Source organism: Anopheles funestus, chromosome 3RL, assembly GCF_943734845.2.
Source record: "Anopheles funestus chromosome 3RL, idAnoFuneDA-416_04, whole genome shotgun sequence".
Classification (NCBI taxonomy): domain Eukaryota; kingdom Metazoa; phylum Arthropoda; class Insecta; order Diptera; family Culicidae; genus Anopheles; species Anopheles funestus.
This window is the reverse complement of record NC_064599.1, coordinates 43,716,982-43,731,449: the sequence shown is the minus strand read 5'-3', so window position 1 is coordinate 43,731,449 and position 14,468 is coordinate 43,716,982. Positions and strand designations below refer to the sequence as shown.

Below are 14,468 nucleotides of genomic sequence, written 5' to 3'. Positions count from 1 at the left end.
GTGAAGAAGCTTGTTAGCGGCATCATCACGCAAAGTGTGAGCTCAAGAAAGGACTCCAAGACGTTACAGGAAAATCGTGCGCACTGCCCAGTGGTACAATACACCAAACAATACACCAGTCTGTTTGCTGCCGTGTTGGAGCATCACAATCTTCTTGGGACAGTGTCGGTAGGTGAATCGGAAATAGATTTGACGGAAGCAGCGCGTTGACAGATGTGGGTCGAATGTCGCGATACACGCGAAGCGGTTCGGAAAAAACCGGGAAGAAAGTTAGTTAGGCAACTGGTCATTCGGTTACAGCGTTGTTACCTTTGAGTTTTGTTTGGTCGTTTGTTTCGTCACCTATTGAGAATGGGTGGAGCTGTTCTTTATTTGTGGCTTACCTGTGAAAGAGAAAATAAAAACAAAACAACATGAGTGTTTGTGTGTAATTTGGCTATTGATTAACAGATATAGAGACGTCCGAATGGACATGATAAATGGAAATTGTAACGTACGACACGATGTACTGTGTAACAAAGCGTTAGCTGTTTAACAACATGCATTAATTCGATTAAATCAAGCTGTAACGAGTTATTTATGTTGCTGTTGAGTAACTTCTTTTTTAAGTATGTTTTTACTTTACATACAAAAACAGAGACTTCCTACACTGTAAATATTTAAACTCAATTTGAAACAATTTATTTTGCTCGTTTTTTCTCCGCCTGTCAACGGTGTACGAAGGGATTAGTGATGGGACATACATTTCATGATTCGACCCGCAGTCGGGTGCAGCAGAATTAGTGTAGCGGGTTCGGGCTGACCCGCAAATATAAGTATGTTCAGTAGTTCCGATCCGAACTTGCAGCACACACGAGTCGAAATTAAAAGTAGCTTGCGCCTACCGGAATCGTTGCACTTTCTGAATCTGACCGAATAGTTTCGGATCGACCCGTCCATCACTAGTCCGCATGGGATTTGATACCCGGTGTAGTGTGGAACTGGTGCCGTTTATCACATACACCACAGGCTCGCCCCTGTGTATCCCGGATGTAGATTTTTTAAATTTCCCTTAAAATGTTTTAGAAATTGCTACCACAATTGCTCTTTCTTAACACTGCTGTTATCATCGATTGTCATTATCAAAATTAAACCTTGAAAAACACACAACAATAAATAAAATATTAAAATGATCTATTAATGACTTTGAAAATTTAAAAAAAAATACTACAAAGATAATACTACTACATAAAACAAAATTCCCGTGAGTTTTTTCTTCCCGTGAGTTTTTTCTGTAACCAATTTTTCTCACATTACCACTCTCAAAACAAAAAACGAAAAATAATTAATGCACGGTAAATGCTAAGAAATAATCCTCAATCAATGCGGAAAGATGAATAAGTCGAAACCATTACAAAGAAAAAAACAATTTGTACTCTGTTATACAACATCCAATTATAGTAATCCAATAAAGAAGAACTTAACTAACTAACTAACATAAAACAAATAATATAAAATTATAAAATATTCCCAACAAATTCGCTTTCTGGTTTTTTTTTATACTATTGCTATTGTTTCTTTGTGTTATTTAATTTCTCCACAGTCAAATGTGCAATTGAACGTGTACGTTACAAAAAATTAAAACAGAGCTTCTTGTTTACGGTTGTGATTTAATCACCCATACTAACAGTTGCGCAATTGAAAATTGCATTTTTGTAAAGCAACTCCTTTCCCTCCTATCGCGCCCTTTGCTTTCTTTTCCTCTTGCAGCGCGGCAGGATTAGTTTACTGTAAGTATAAAGGTTGGTGATTTCGTTTTCCAAACATTAACCCAAATGTAAGTCAGAGCGCACGAGAGCTAATAATGATAAAAAAGGGGTAATAGCTTGGCTTGGTAGTAAATGCCACAGGCCTTGGCCTGTAAGGTGTTGTACCGTGCACAACAAAGCGAGAATCTTGGGAGAAAAACAATTTCAATGGCGTGTTTATACGAAATCCAACGACGATGCGTTTTGGTCTACAACTATACCTTACAAACACATAGACACAAACCCGAGGGGTCAGTATGTACAAAGGAGTCGATGAGAGGGAACGCGGTAAGTAGGCATATGGAACAACACTTTCAACATTACCATCGCCTTGCTCTGGCAGGTTCGAGCAGTTCACCGTGATGTGTGCTACCCTAGCCGCCACAGGGAACCTGTGCGGCACATTTCCGAAACAATAAATCAACCAAATTTTTAACCTCCGAAATACGCCCAGCGTTACAAGGGGGCGATTTTTCACCGAGCAGCTTTTTCGCGATGGATGGATAACGACATAGCACACACATGGGCCACATGGCCGCATTTCCAACAAATACCAGCGAAAGTGCATTGGTGAGCAGGTGCGGTTACACGAGTGGATCTGGTACGGTTCTCTCTTCCTTGCCGATTGGTGATCGGGGAACGAGCGCGTTTTCATATTATGCACCCGGCACGATCACAAAATCTTTCCGGAGGCGTCTTTTTCCTATCTGGCCCGTGCTAAATTGATGAACATGCCATGCCATCTGCGTGTGCGACAAAAACCTGAACAGAAATTGCCATAAAAAACGATGGAAAATGGTACCTCACCAAAATCGAATCGAATCGGTGGTGGCGTGCGCGACTGAAAACAGATTCGACCACGCATCCGAACGTATTTCTTCGACCCAACATCCGAACGATCCCGGACACTCTCCATAGAATGGTAGAATTTTGAAAGTTTAATATTACATTTTCCATCGTCCACCGATGGGGCAGTTATAAAGGCCAACCGAAACCAATGCTCGATCATGAGCCAGTAGCCAAGAGGTTATTAGTGGGGGAAAAAAACTTGACGTCCTAACCTCTTGACTCGAACCCGGCCGGCCTGTGTAGGTAGCGGAGTTGAAGGGAAGAACACTAATATTTTTAAACGGATATAAACACCCATCGATATTTTGTTCTTTTTCTCACATATGTTCCGTCGATGAATGCTCATTAAACACGAAAATTTATACCTCTCGTAACAGCAGCAAATTGATGGAAATGCCACAGATTACGTATTAGATCGGATTAAGAATACCGCTTCAAGTGCGGGAGCTAATTTACGATCGCCGGTTAATCCGTACCGATTGATCTAGCACAACAGCACAATATCCTTGTTTTGTTTTGAATTAACAAAGATAGTCAGAAAAATAATTTCCCAGTACGCGATGAGATGTGAAAAATGGACACGAGTGAGGTGTGTGTGTGTGAGGGTGTACCCTTCTTCCAGTGATGACCTGACTAGTAGTGACCGTCATGTGGGTAAAATTAGAATTATAGAGAGGAATGAAAAAATAACCAAAGCGTATTAGGTTCATCATATGGTGGACGCTATTTTTATTCACCTGCTGCGCAAAGTGGAAAACATTCCACTTCCCATCAAACTATCAATAAACATGAGGCGAGCACATTGCACTTGTGGCGTTAAGCTATTTTCCATGCTCTGCTACTTCCGGTTGACATTTTGTTTTGAGAACTAACCGTTGTTTTCTTCCCGTTAGGTCTGTTCCATCATTTGCGATAATGTTCTCATCGACACATGAAATTTGCGCCTTCGTAGAGTTGTTTTGCTTGCGCTTCGAGAAACTATTCGCTATAGAATCTGTGAGCTACTCTGCGTGTTGTACGTACCATAGTGCAGTTCGCGTTTGATTTATAGATCAATTAACTTCCACCCACAGTTCAAACAGTTGCAGGTAGATATGGGTTGATTCACGATTTATTTATACATTAGCGAACCTTTTCCTCTGGTGAAATGTTGGCGTAGCTGAAGAGCTGAAGAGCTGAAGATCTATTTTATTTGTTCTGTGGAATTCAGAACGCGCCAACGAAATGGCCCGAACTGAGTCGCCTTTGCCAATTATCGAGTCACTGAAAGAAACTGAGAACGAATCTTCCAACAAAATTGTACATCGGCCAGCTGTTCACGGTGCGTTGTGGTCAAATTCATCCGAACAGATGTAGGTTGTGCAGTGATGGACAGTTCAAATTTACGCGAAGCGCAGGCATTTACCGTTGGTGTGATGCAATCGTAAACCTAGCAAATAATTTACATGGTTGAACTCTATTAATGTTAGTGAGATCGATATATTTTTACAGCTTTTAATTGTGTTTATCATTTTCATAGAAAAGTTCAAAATAACTGATATTTTATTGATCGTTACCATGTTCCCATGACAGTTTATTCACAAACTCAGAATGCGCAAATTCAAATAGATAATAATTTCTCCTTGTTTTCAATTATCTTCGATCCGTTAGATTTATATTTTTGTTAATATTTGTATGTATGTTTGAATGTTTTTAAAGTATTATTTAACAATCAAACATTTGAAAGTATCTTGATACGGCCAGGCCGTTCTAACCGAGCAAAAAAAAAAAACATTTGAAAGTTTTATAAAAAAATAGCCTAAAAAACCATCAAGTGTACAAATAATTTATAATTCAAACTTTTACATAAACATTCATTCCTTCTATTATTGCTATTAGGTAGAATATTTTCATTGCGCATAGACGAAAGATAAACAAGCGATCTGCGTTGTTAAGCTGCTGCTAAAAGATCATTGCTGTCCAACAATTTTGACGACTGTATAAATCACCATCAGACCCCCACCGTCAACAATCAACGTGCCAACGAGCGTACAAAAGAGCGCAATAATTGTTGCAAAATCATCCGCTTTTCTCGCTTAATCTATGCCTCCCACACTCACTGTCTCTGTGTCTACCGACAACAATATGCTGCACCTTGCACATAGTTACGACCAGCACACACCCAACCCTAATCACAAACCACCTCCTTGCACAGTTCTGCACAGTATCTATTTGTGGATGGGCAGGCATTAGGATCGTTACGGTTGATCTGCTGTACTGATGAAGCGTAAAATGTTTGGCTAGTGTCCCAAGCTACCACGGGCGAAGCTCAGCGGTTCACGCTACTTCAGTTCGTTAATTAAATTGTCAACAATCATCCCGACGAAAGCCTTTCGAGGTTTTGCCAAATGTCTAGCAAGAGTTACACACGCAAACAAACATAACACTCCATTCTCAATACTTATCGGTAGAATTATACTTGCACACCGTTTAGTGAAATTGCTACAATTACGGTTAGTTTTCGGTCTATTTGGTACAGTTTCTTTCTTAGTAACTCTGTTTTATTGTAAAAAAACACACAACCCACTACAAAAAGCGAAACATGGTCACAGAGAAACAGGTATCAATTGCAAAAGGGAACATACGTTGAAGGCATCTAAGACATTAGTGTAGTGCTTCAGTATCTGTTCTTCGATACGAAGCTGCAGATGTTTCCAGTCCCGAGTCTGTGAGAGGTTGGTGTAGACGAGTGTTTATCGTGGTGTATTTTGTATCGTTATTCGTTATTTCGTGTTTTCGTTGTGTATCGCTGAATGTGCTGTAGCGTTTTGCTGCTCGTTCGCTTCCCATGAGGTAGGCGATAACGAGACAGAAGAGTCTAACGATGGGTGAGGTGTGAGAGGCATTGGTGAAACACTGCGACTTGGCGGGCTCAGGATTAAGCCACCCATATTGCCTATATCGAAGGCTAACTCATCTGGACTGAGCAACGGCGGTTGTTCGTTACGGCTCAGTGTCCGTAATGGCGTTGGTTCGCGACTTTTCGCTTCAAAGATCAATCCATCAAGATGGCCGATTTCAAACACAAGTTCCTCTGGCGATATGTCTAGCGGTAGAGGTGACACCGATGGTGTACGGGATGTAACGACCGGGACGATGAGGCTTGGTCGCAGGTGTGTATTAGTCTGTGGTAACGGTTGTGGTGATTGTAATGGTGAAAGCTGTGAGTTACTTTCGTTTGATTGTTCGCTCAGTGAGGGAATCGGTGTGAAATGGTGCTCGGACGAAATATTGTGGGAGCTGTTCAATAGCGGTGATCCAAGTGCAAACGAAGAAGACAAGGTCTGGGATGATTGGGTAACTTGCGAGGATTGGGAGGAGAGATCCGATAGGTCTGATATAAGCGACACCGGTGAAGGAGTAGCGTACGCCGGAGTCACATTAACCGGAAACTCGTTACGCTCATTGTTTGATGCATTCATTGCTCTTGAACCTCCATTCTCGGGTGTCATTGGAAGTTCCGGCTTCGAAGGTTGCGGTGAACTACCAGCCGATTTAGGCACATCAGTGGGAAACAATGTCGATTTGTCGCCCTCGGCTTGTCGGATAATATTTTCAACCTCCTCGTCGTCGCTATCAAAGTCCTCCAGTCCCAAGTGACTCGTTTGATTGTCGGGAAACTTTTTGATCCATTCGACGTAGCTCACCCTGTGGTTGAGTGTGACGCCTTCGTGTGGATGGCTCTGTCCGTAGAAAGACTTCGAAGACATTTCATCATGAAACTGAGCGTCAGTTCCAAGCTCGTCGGTCAATAGCAGGCTGGGAAGCTCTGTAGTGTATATGTAGGGCGGTTTCACCAGCGGTGGAGGCACGAAATTAATCTCTTCCATACTGTTGATGTAGTCTTCAAGCTCGGATGGCGATACGGCGAGTCGCTGCTCAGTGAAACTATCCATAAACGTCTGATCGTAATCAATCGGTGTAAGACTTCGGGCAACGCGTTTACGTTCCTTGTACTTGCGTCTGGGTGACTGCGACGACGAGGAGCCTGAAGACTTGGAACGTGCCGACGAGGCACCTCTTAATCTTGGCACCGACAGTAGCTGATCGGTCTCGCCCTCCGTATCACCTTCTGTGCCGGCATCCACTTCGAGAGCGGCCAACGGTGAAAGCATCCGACCGCCATCGTTCACCGGAGTCACTCCTCGAACCGACGCGGATGCGCTGCCGGGCGGGAGATCTCCCTAGAATTCGAGATAAACGAGTTTTAGAACAATTTTCACCCGTACGGGAAGTTCCGGAGTGATGATCCGGACCGGCGATACATCGTTCCCTCGACCAGTACTCACAGCGAACGAACGTGCTGACGATGTGGATGGTGATGATGATAGGGGTGATGCTGATCCTGGCACCTGTAGCTGTTCTTGCTGCTCCGGGTGCGGTGAAATGGAAGTTTCGCGTGAAGCAAAACCATTCGAGATCTTTTCCGGGGATGAAGGTAGGGAGGTTGGGGTTGATTCGCGGGAAGAACCGGGCTCGTCGTAGGGTGTCGGTGACCGGGGACGGGAAGGATAGGATACGGATGCAATAGGAACAAGCGGTACAAGCCGGTTCGAGATGTCTGCGAGCGGCTGCCGCTCGTGCGCAACGTAACTTTGGCCGTCTGCGTACGGCGAAGGGGATTTGGATTGCATGAACTGTGGTATAGTACGGGTGCCATCGTCAGAGTCAGAGTCCTCCTCCACTGTTTCATCGTCTTGCACAATGATTTCGGTCGTCCAGGGACGACTACTACTTGCCTTGCTCTCTGATGCTCCTTGCTGCAGCAGGATCGTCAAGTCGGCTTCCTTCGTTGTGCGTCGTAGTGTCGGACCTTCTGCCCGATCCCGATCGGGTGAGTTTGAGTGGGAGCTTAGATTGGACGGTGCTGATTCACTCACGTGCAGCTGAACCGCTGGTGGCTCAATATCTTCCTCTTCGATTGACATTGATCGGGCCGGACGCAACACAGCTTTCTCCTTCATCTCTTCCAGCTTGATATCACCCCACGGTCGTGTAATGTTGGCAGCAAGTGTTGGTTCAGGTGATCGTTCCGGCACCCATTGTCGTTCGTCGTCTTCGTGATGATGACAGCTCTCTGGGATTGGGCTGATGTTATGCCGCCGGTTCGTCGGATCAAGCTCATCGCGGCTATATACGATCGGGATGTAATCGTCCATCTGTGCGCACTCTTCATCCTCCAACTGGCTCAACCGTTCCAGTTCCTCTGTGCGATCTTCCAACGATGTTGTCGACGTCACGGAGCGCCGCTTCACTGACCTACGCAACCCATCGTCCCGTCGTATCGGACGGAACTTGCTCGAACTTGGCCGTGGTTCATCAGCACTACCACCACTATCGTTCGGTTCGTTCAGCACGATTTGAGGCACAACATCGCCTGGCGACAGGTTCGTTCGATATGTACCCGAAGGTTCAACGCTATGCGCTCGGCTAACCGAGCGCGAACGAAGCTCCTCAATGATGAGGCTCTGCTCGGCCGTATTCCGCTCTAGCTCACTCATCTGCACGCTCATTTGCTCCAGCTGATGTTCCTTTTCCTGGCTCTGTCGTTCGAGAACGCGCAACTTCTCAATCAATACGTCCAGCTGCGCGGCACCTTCGGCCGGTTCCAGTCTATATCCATCCTTATAAGGAACACCATCCTGTGCATACGTTACACCATCAATGGTGCTCCGTGGTGCTGCTTTAATTTGCTGCTTTATGTTTTCCCGATACTGCTCTAGGCCTTGTTCCATGCTGCCGTGTTGTTTACCGGGAACATCCTCGATGGCGTTGGGGACCTCTTCACCCGTGACCTGATTGGAGACGTACGCCAGGCAGTAAATCAGATCCATCGCACCCACTCCTGCCACTAGAACCGATAGCATCACACCCATGGTTGTGCGTTAATTGTAACTTTCTTTTCGCAAACTGATGTTAACTTAACGAAACTAAGCGAGAAGCGACCAGTTTTCTTCACTAAATTTGATTACGCAACAGCAACGGTTACGCAACCGCAGTGCACATACACAATTAGTGGCAGTTTAGGGTTGGTTTGATGCATTCACCGCAGCACTGCTATGATCTGCACACACATTCTACCCTTTAGCATTCCTCTCGCAAGTGTCCTGGGCAATAAAACGCACGGAATGGAAAACAAAAACTGTCACTCGTGGATATCCGCACTTTCCCTAAGAGCGAGGGACAGAGAGTGTAGTTTCGAACCCGTTCGATAGGACGGCAGGTTTGCTTGATCAATCGATCGTACAGCGATTGTTTAATTACCGAATCCAACTGACAGCCGGAATCAAACTGAAGCGGTCGACAAACGTTCGATGCGCTCTGCTTAGATCAATCGCATTTACCAATGACAGGCAAATCACCTCAAATACGATCACGAACCGAGCTTTTGATGCGGTGATACAAAAGACATCGGTACAATTCAAATCAATGATTCGGGCTTTCTCTTAATTGGATTTGTCAACGCGACTTGGCTCAAAACGAGGCACGAGTCATCGTACCGATCGGTCGAGTAATCATTTTTCTTCACTGAACGTACGGCACGGTTGTAAACAGGCGGATTGTTCGATTGGTATTGTTGTACCATGTCTACAGGTAGGAAAACTACAAGATGGCTGATTAGGAAGCGTGTATCGAAAATAACCCCAACGGGCACCGGGTGAGGCGAGATATTTCTACTACGAGTTGTAATCGGTGAGACTATGTAAAAGGAATGTGTTTTAGGTACAAAGGTTTGTACGGATGCGGAGTAGCATGGCACAGTTGATGCAAAACATGACTAGGGCACGAAGATAAAGTGTTTGGCATATTAGTGTGAATTATTATTTTACTATCAATCATAGCTAAGTAAAACGAAAAGTGCGCACAGAAGAACGATGCGGGTGAGGACATTTATTACGTGTTTTTGTTGCCTTAACCAATCTTTCAAGAGCAAATGCATATTTTACACTCGAGAAACAGGTCGAAATTTAATGCACGTTGTTGACATTGTTGTTTTAATCTCTTCGTGGTAGCAGTAGTATCATATCGTTCGTAATGAAACTGCTTACTTGCAGAGGCACAAAACTGTGACCATTTGTTCGGTGCACTCACGTACTTATCATTTTACAGTTTACAATAAGAACGATTTAATCGTTACTGTGTTCGGTGATAGCACAGTTTGTAAAACAATCAACAAACCAAACCCATCAACAGAAACCGAATTTTTCCTTCAAACCTTTTACTTGTTTTTGAAAGTAAGAATCCACGAACCAACATAAAAAACACGTATATTTATCACACAAAAAAAACATACCAAGCGTCACCCATTGCGTCAACAGACTGCAGATTGCATTTGCATCGAAATGCAGCCCAGTTCTGTTTACATGCGCGAGCTCATCACACTGAGCGTTGAATTTGAAATAGATCGAGAGTGATCGTATCGACACCACATGGTCGCGTTTCGGTGAGAAAGTATGAGAGATGTTTTTTTTTGTATAAATAAAACTTCAACCGTCGATCGTTTGATGCGTCACGGTAAGCGTAGATGCATTAGATTGACAGGGCAAATCCTTCCCACTGATCCCGCACTCGTATTTCGACCTTCGACTACGATCGCGTCGCTGAACCTGACCGCAAACGGGGCACCCTAGGTCACCCGTTTATGGTACAAATCCCGACATTTACGCTCATGGCCAAATGCCACAACATGTCATAAATATCAACACAGTGGTTCAGTTGATTCGTTCCTTTTCTTGAGAATAATCTGCCAAATATTATAGTGACGATGTTACGCGATCGCAGCCCAATTATAATCAAATTCAAGCAAATATTTCCGGTCGGTTGAAAATTAAAACACTAATTACTAACACTAATTGCCTACGATATAATTTATTTCCGTTCGTCACATCAACACATCAAAATTTGGCTTAAAATAGGAGAAAACGGTTGAACAAATCGTTGCTTTATCTTCTTTTCTAAAATACATAAAATAAAACAACTGAAAAAGGTTTACAATTTTAAACAAAAATCAAAACCTATTTAATTTACTAAAGTACAGAATCAACATTATTATAGTTAATTTTGATATTGTTTTAGAAGCATTTTGTAATGATACCGTCCCTCAAGAATTGTGCATCAAAAACGCTTTAGTACAAAGTTTTTCACATGCTTTTCTTGTTGTTTAGTACATTTTCCTACAGATGGCGCTACTTCACACTGAGGAGAAATGTTAACGGAAGCTTGCTTACAACTTGAATCATCCCAGTTACCGTATCAACTTCCCCTAAACGCTCCCTGCTTGTATTACACATTCACAGAAACATGAAAATTCATTCATCCCAATATTGACCCCATCGCCACCCACCGTTGCGACAATACCCCATAAAGCGATGGGTGGTGAGTAACTCCGCATGTGTCTACTTAGTTGATGCTCTTGATGGGAATTTTATTGATGCCTGACTAGATAGGATGTCCCCCTCCCTGACTAGAGGGGTGGTCGCGTTTTCCCCTATTAGGTGGTAAAGTTCCCGTCAACCGGTGGGCTTGCCGAACAGAGTGGTTGACCATGAATTGGCTGCAGTTATACCGGTTTGACGGTTGGTTTCATTTCTCTCTTGCTTATTTTCTTGTTACCTATTGCATTCTCCCCTTCTGTTGGTCAGGTTGGTCTGACATATGACCTTCGAAACTGGCACTAAATCTACAATGTTTTTGGTGGACGGGGGAGCAAAAATAATAAAATGGCAAGCGCGTTCGTCAGTCAATCAAACGATGATAGCTGATAATGGGTGATGATCACGCAAAACAGCGCTTGTATATTTTGTCACAGAGCGGAAATAGAAGGTGGTCTGGAAGCATTTAAAAACGAACGCTACCATTTCTTTACAATATGATGCCTTTACATGGTATAATCCTGTCTCTTTCACTGCACAAATTGCCCTCAGAAAGCAAAACCCTTACGGTGTACCGGGCGCCTCCATCTGATCGACAGCATTCGTATGCCAAACCACCAAAACCGCCAACCCGTAACATATGTAAGCCATAGCAGCAGCGGTATTATACACTTAGCACACAAAGTATGAAACGCGGAAACAATTGCTGACACATCGGAACATTTACAACAGAATGAGCGCAGAAGAGGTGCGGCAATATCGAGCTGCCCTCGGCAAAATTCTTGTGCCATTTTCATTTTTCCTTTTTTTGTATTCTTTACGTGTGTCTCGAACGATGCCCGTACCAAATGTCATCTCGTACGTTTGGCCCTTCAGGAAACTCGGCAACGGATGATGCCGACAACCGCATGGCAATGGGCAAAGAGGTTTGAAGCTGACTAAAGTTCAGCTGTTATTAAATTAAATTAAATCTTTTCGTGCTTGTGTGAGATAGGTTGGCAACAAACGGGGAAAAAGTCGTATGCGGCACGGCAGGCAAGTGCCCGGAACCAGAACCAACGGATGATGAGCTTTGTTCTGGACCATTTCACTCAATCTTCATTATGATAATAACACGCTATCTCTCAGTAGTTGAGCAAAATTAAGTTATACTAAAAAAATATCAACGTTGCTAGACAGACACAGAACAGAATGTTAGTTTGTGTTCGAATTGACAATCTAAACACTACAAACATCCTAATTGTTGCTAAAATTTTTCACTATTGTTTTGGAAGTTAGACAAAGAAAATAATTAGTTTGGCTTTAAGTTGATGGACCGTGAAGACCGTTATTAGTTTTTTTAGGTTACTGTTTCATCGAAAATGAATCCAAAACGTTGATAATGTTTAGATCTTTTAATTAGAGAAGTATCTCTTTAACGAGTTACACTCACAAAGCGATCAAAGCGTACCATTATTTTTGCAAGTTTGCTTTGAAAAACTCGAAGGAACTGCCTGTTTCCACTTGCATTATGAATGTTTATTCCTTCCGGATATTTGTCTCGTTTTCGAGTGTATTTCCCCAACGCAAACAAGTGCTCCTGTTCCAACTGGCAGCGAAGAAGCACTGCAGTTGCTAAACGGCTAGTAGCATAAGTTCTGCATAAAGGAACAGATCAAAACTGCCAGTTAACTACCATGAATAAGTGCCACAAAAAAAAAAACAAAAAAAAATATATAAATATATATTTCACTAAAACTCACTAAAACGAGTTAAATTTGTGTAGTGATAATAATTATTTAATAACAACTAATAATTACCTAACAAAAAAAAGTATTCTCAGAATACTATTTTTTACTGTTCTATAAAACTACAGCCGTTAGACAGTAACGAGTAAAGAGTAAAACGGAAAGAGTATCATGCTTAACGGCGTGTCAGATGACTTATGGTTGTCTCAAACTGTCTGACTGGTGACGAGCCGGACTGGATTTATACAGCCAAGCGTTTCATTTGCGAAATGTTATCGCCTTAGGCTCTCTCGAGTGTGATGGCAATGGGTACATATGCCAAACCGCTTTAGGAAGAGATGCACATGTTAACGAGAGAAGGACACATTATTTTTTCCTCGCTTTGGGCTAAGTGGACCATCAAGGAAACGGATCCTACCAGCACAAACGAACGATTCAGGGTGTGGGAAGACAATTTTACGATGCACCCCTTTTGCCCTGAACGTATCACCCAATTCGATGACCAATCTCACAAATGTATGCATTGGCTCATCCTTTCGAATTACCATTGCCAGGGCCTGATTTGGAAAAAAACAACGAAAGATTTTCACCCGATAGGATGGGGAAGGAAAGGTGCCTGAGAATTCTTTTTTTTTTTTTTTGGCTGCCAATATACTTATTTTACACACACAGAAAAACACAGTGAAAGCGTTTTCGGCTTAGATTTATGCCTCACAAACCGAACAGGGTCCGGGAGAGCTAACGGACCACACAGTGGCGGAACGAAATGCCTTTCAACGTAAAACAAAAACCCTTGTTCCCATTTGATGATTCGCAGACGGAAGCAAAACCCCATCTTTAACCGTAGCCTTCGAAGACTCCATGACATTTAAATGTCATTGAGCATTGGCAGTGCCGGGAGTGAGGTTTCTATGGCCATGATTCTGTTTTGGCAGCATGTTCATCCCATGCAAGCATATTGTTACATTCCGTTGTTCGCTTTCGAGGCGGAATATCGATAATCAGCGTTCGGGGCTGGAAGGTGGCCCGAGAATGAGCCTTATCTAAATACCAACCTCGTGCTTCCGTTCTGCGCTGATAAAGCGTTCACGAAGTTCGTGGTGAAACATTCCTTCGGATAGGGCTATTCTATATGAAGGAATTTCAAGACTATCCAAGAATCTAGTCCGGTCCACGATACCCGATAGATGAACTCCAACCACGGTTGTCTGTAGCAGGTGGCTTTTTAATTAAACTAATTGCATCTAAACGCGACTTAAGCATACTGCCCTCCAACCATTATTGGCTCGAGACGATCATAGAGCCGTGTTACGGCCAGAAGCTTCCAGGCACGTGCTCTTACGATTGCGATTGCAGTACAGTTTATGATTCTTTAGCTTGGTAAGCATGTGGTTTGTCATCAAATGGATGTGCACAAGTTTTCTCTTGTAACTAACTAAAGCTAAAAACACATAAATCCTTAAAGAATAATGCTTTCTACACAAATAAAATCAATCAATTTCATGGTGGCATGCATTCATCCTGTATGTATACAGGATCAATATAATGCCTCAGCAATTACTCAATAGTTGAAATTAAAAACCAAGCCCGTTTAACGTAGGAATTCCCGTTATTTGACGGAACTAAAGTGTGCTTGATAACTAACATAATTCAAAGCACGGGGTGGCCAGGTGTTATATGTGGTATCGATGCCG

The 14,468-nt window shown here is 43.1% G+C and overlaps 1 protein-coding gene across 7 annotated transcripts in view; it reads right to left on the bottom strand.

Annotated features, from left to right (window-relative positions):
* LOC125769586 (four and a half LIM domains protein 2) overlaps nucleotides 1–14,468 on the bottom strand; it is a 93,684-nt gene that overhangs the window by 26,597 nt on the left and 52,619 nt on the right. The window contains exons 1-2 of one of the 7 annotated variants that reach the window (XM_049438318.1): nucleotides 6,965–9,040; nucleotides 5,130–6,859 (exon numbers count right to left, since the gene is read on the bottom strand). The exons of 4 other annotated variants lie outside the window; for them this stretch is intronic. In XM_049438318.1, the coding sequence (XP_049294275.1) occupies nucleotides 5,399–6,859; nucleotides 6,965–8,551 (3,048 nt within the window). In that variant the 5' untranslated portion in view covers nucleotides 8,552–9,040 and the 3' untranslated portion in view covers nucleotides 5,130–5,398. Of the gene's footprint in view, nucleotides 1–5,129; nucleotides 6,860–6,964; nucleotides 9,041–14,468 lie in introns of those variants that run through there. 2 more of the 7 variants (XM_049438319.1, XM_049438320.1) reach the window with 2 other exon arrangements.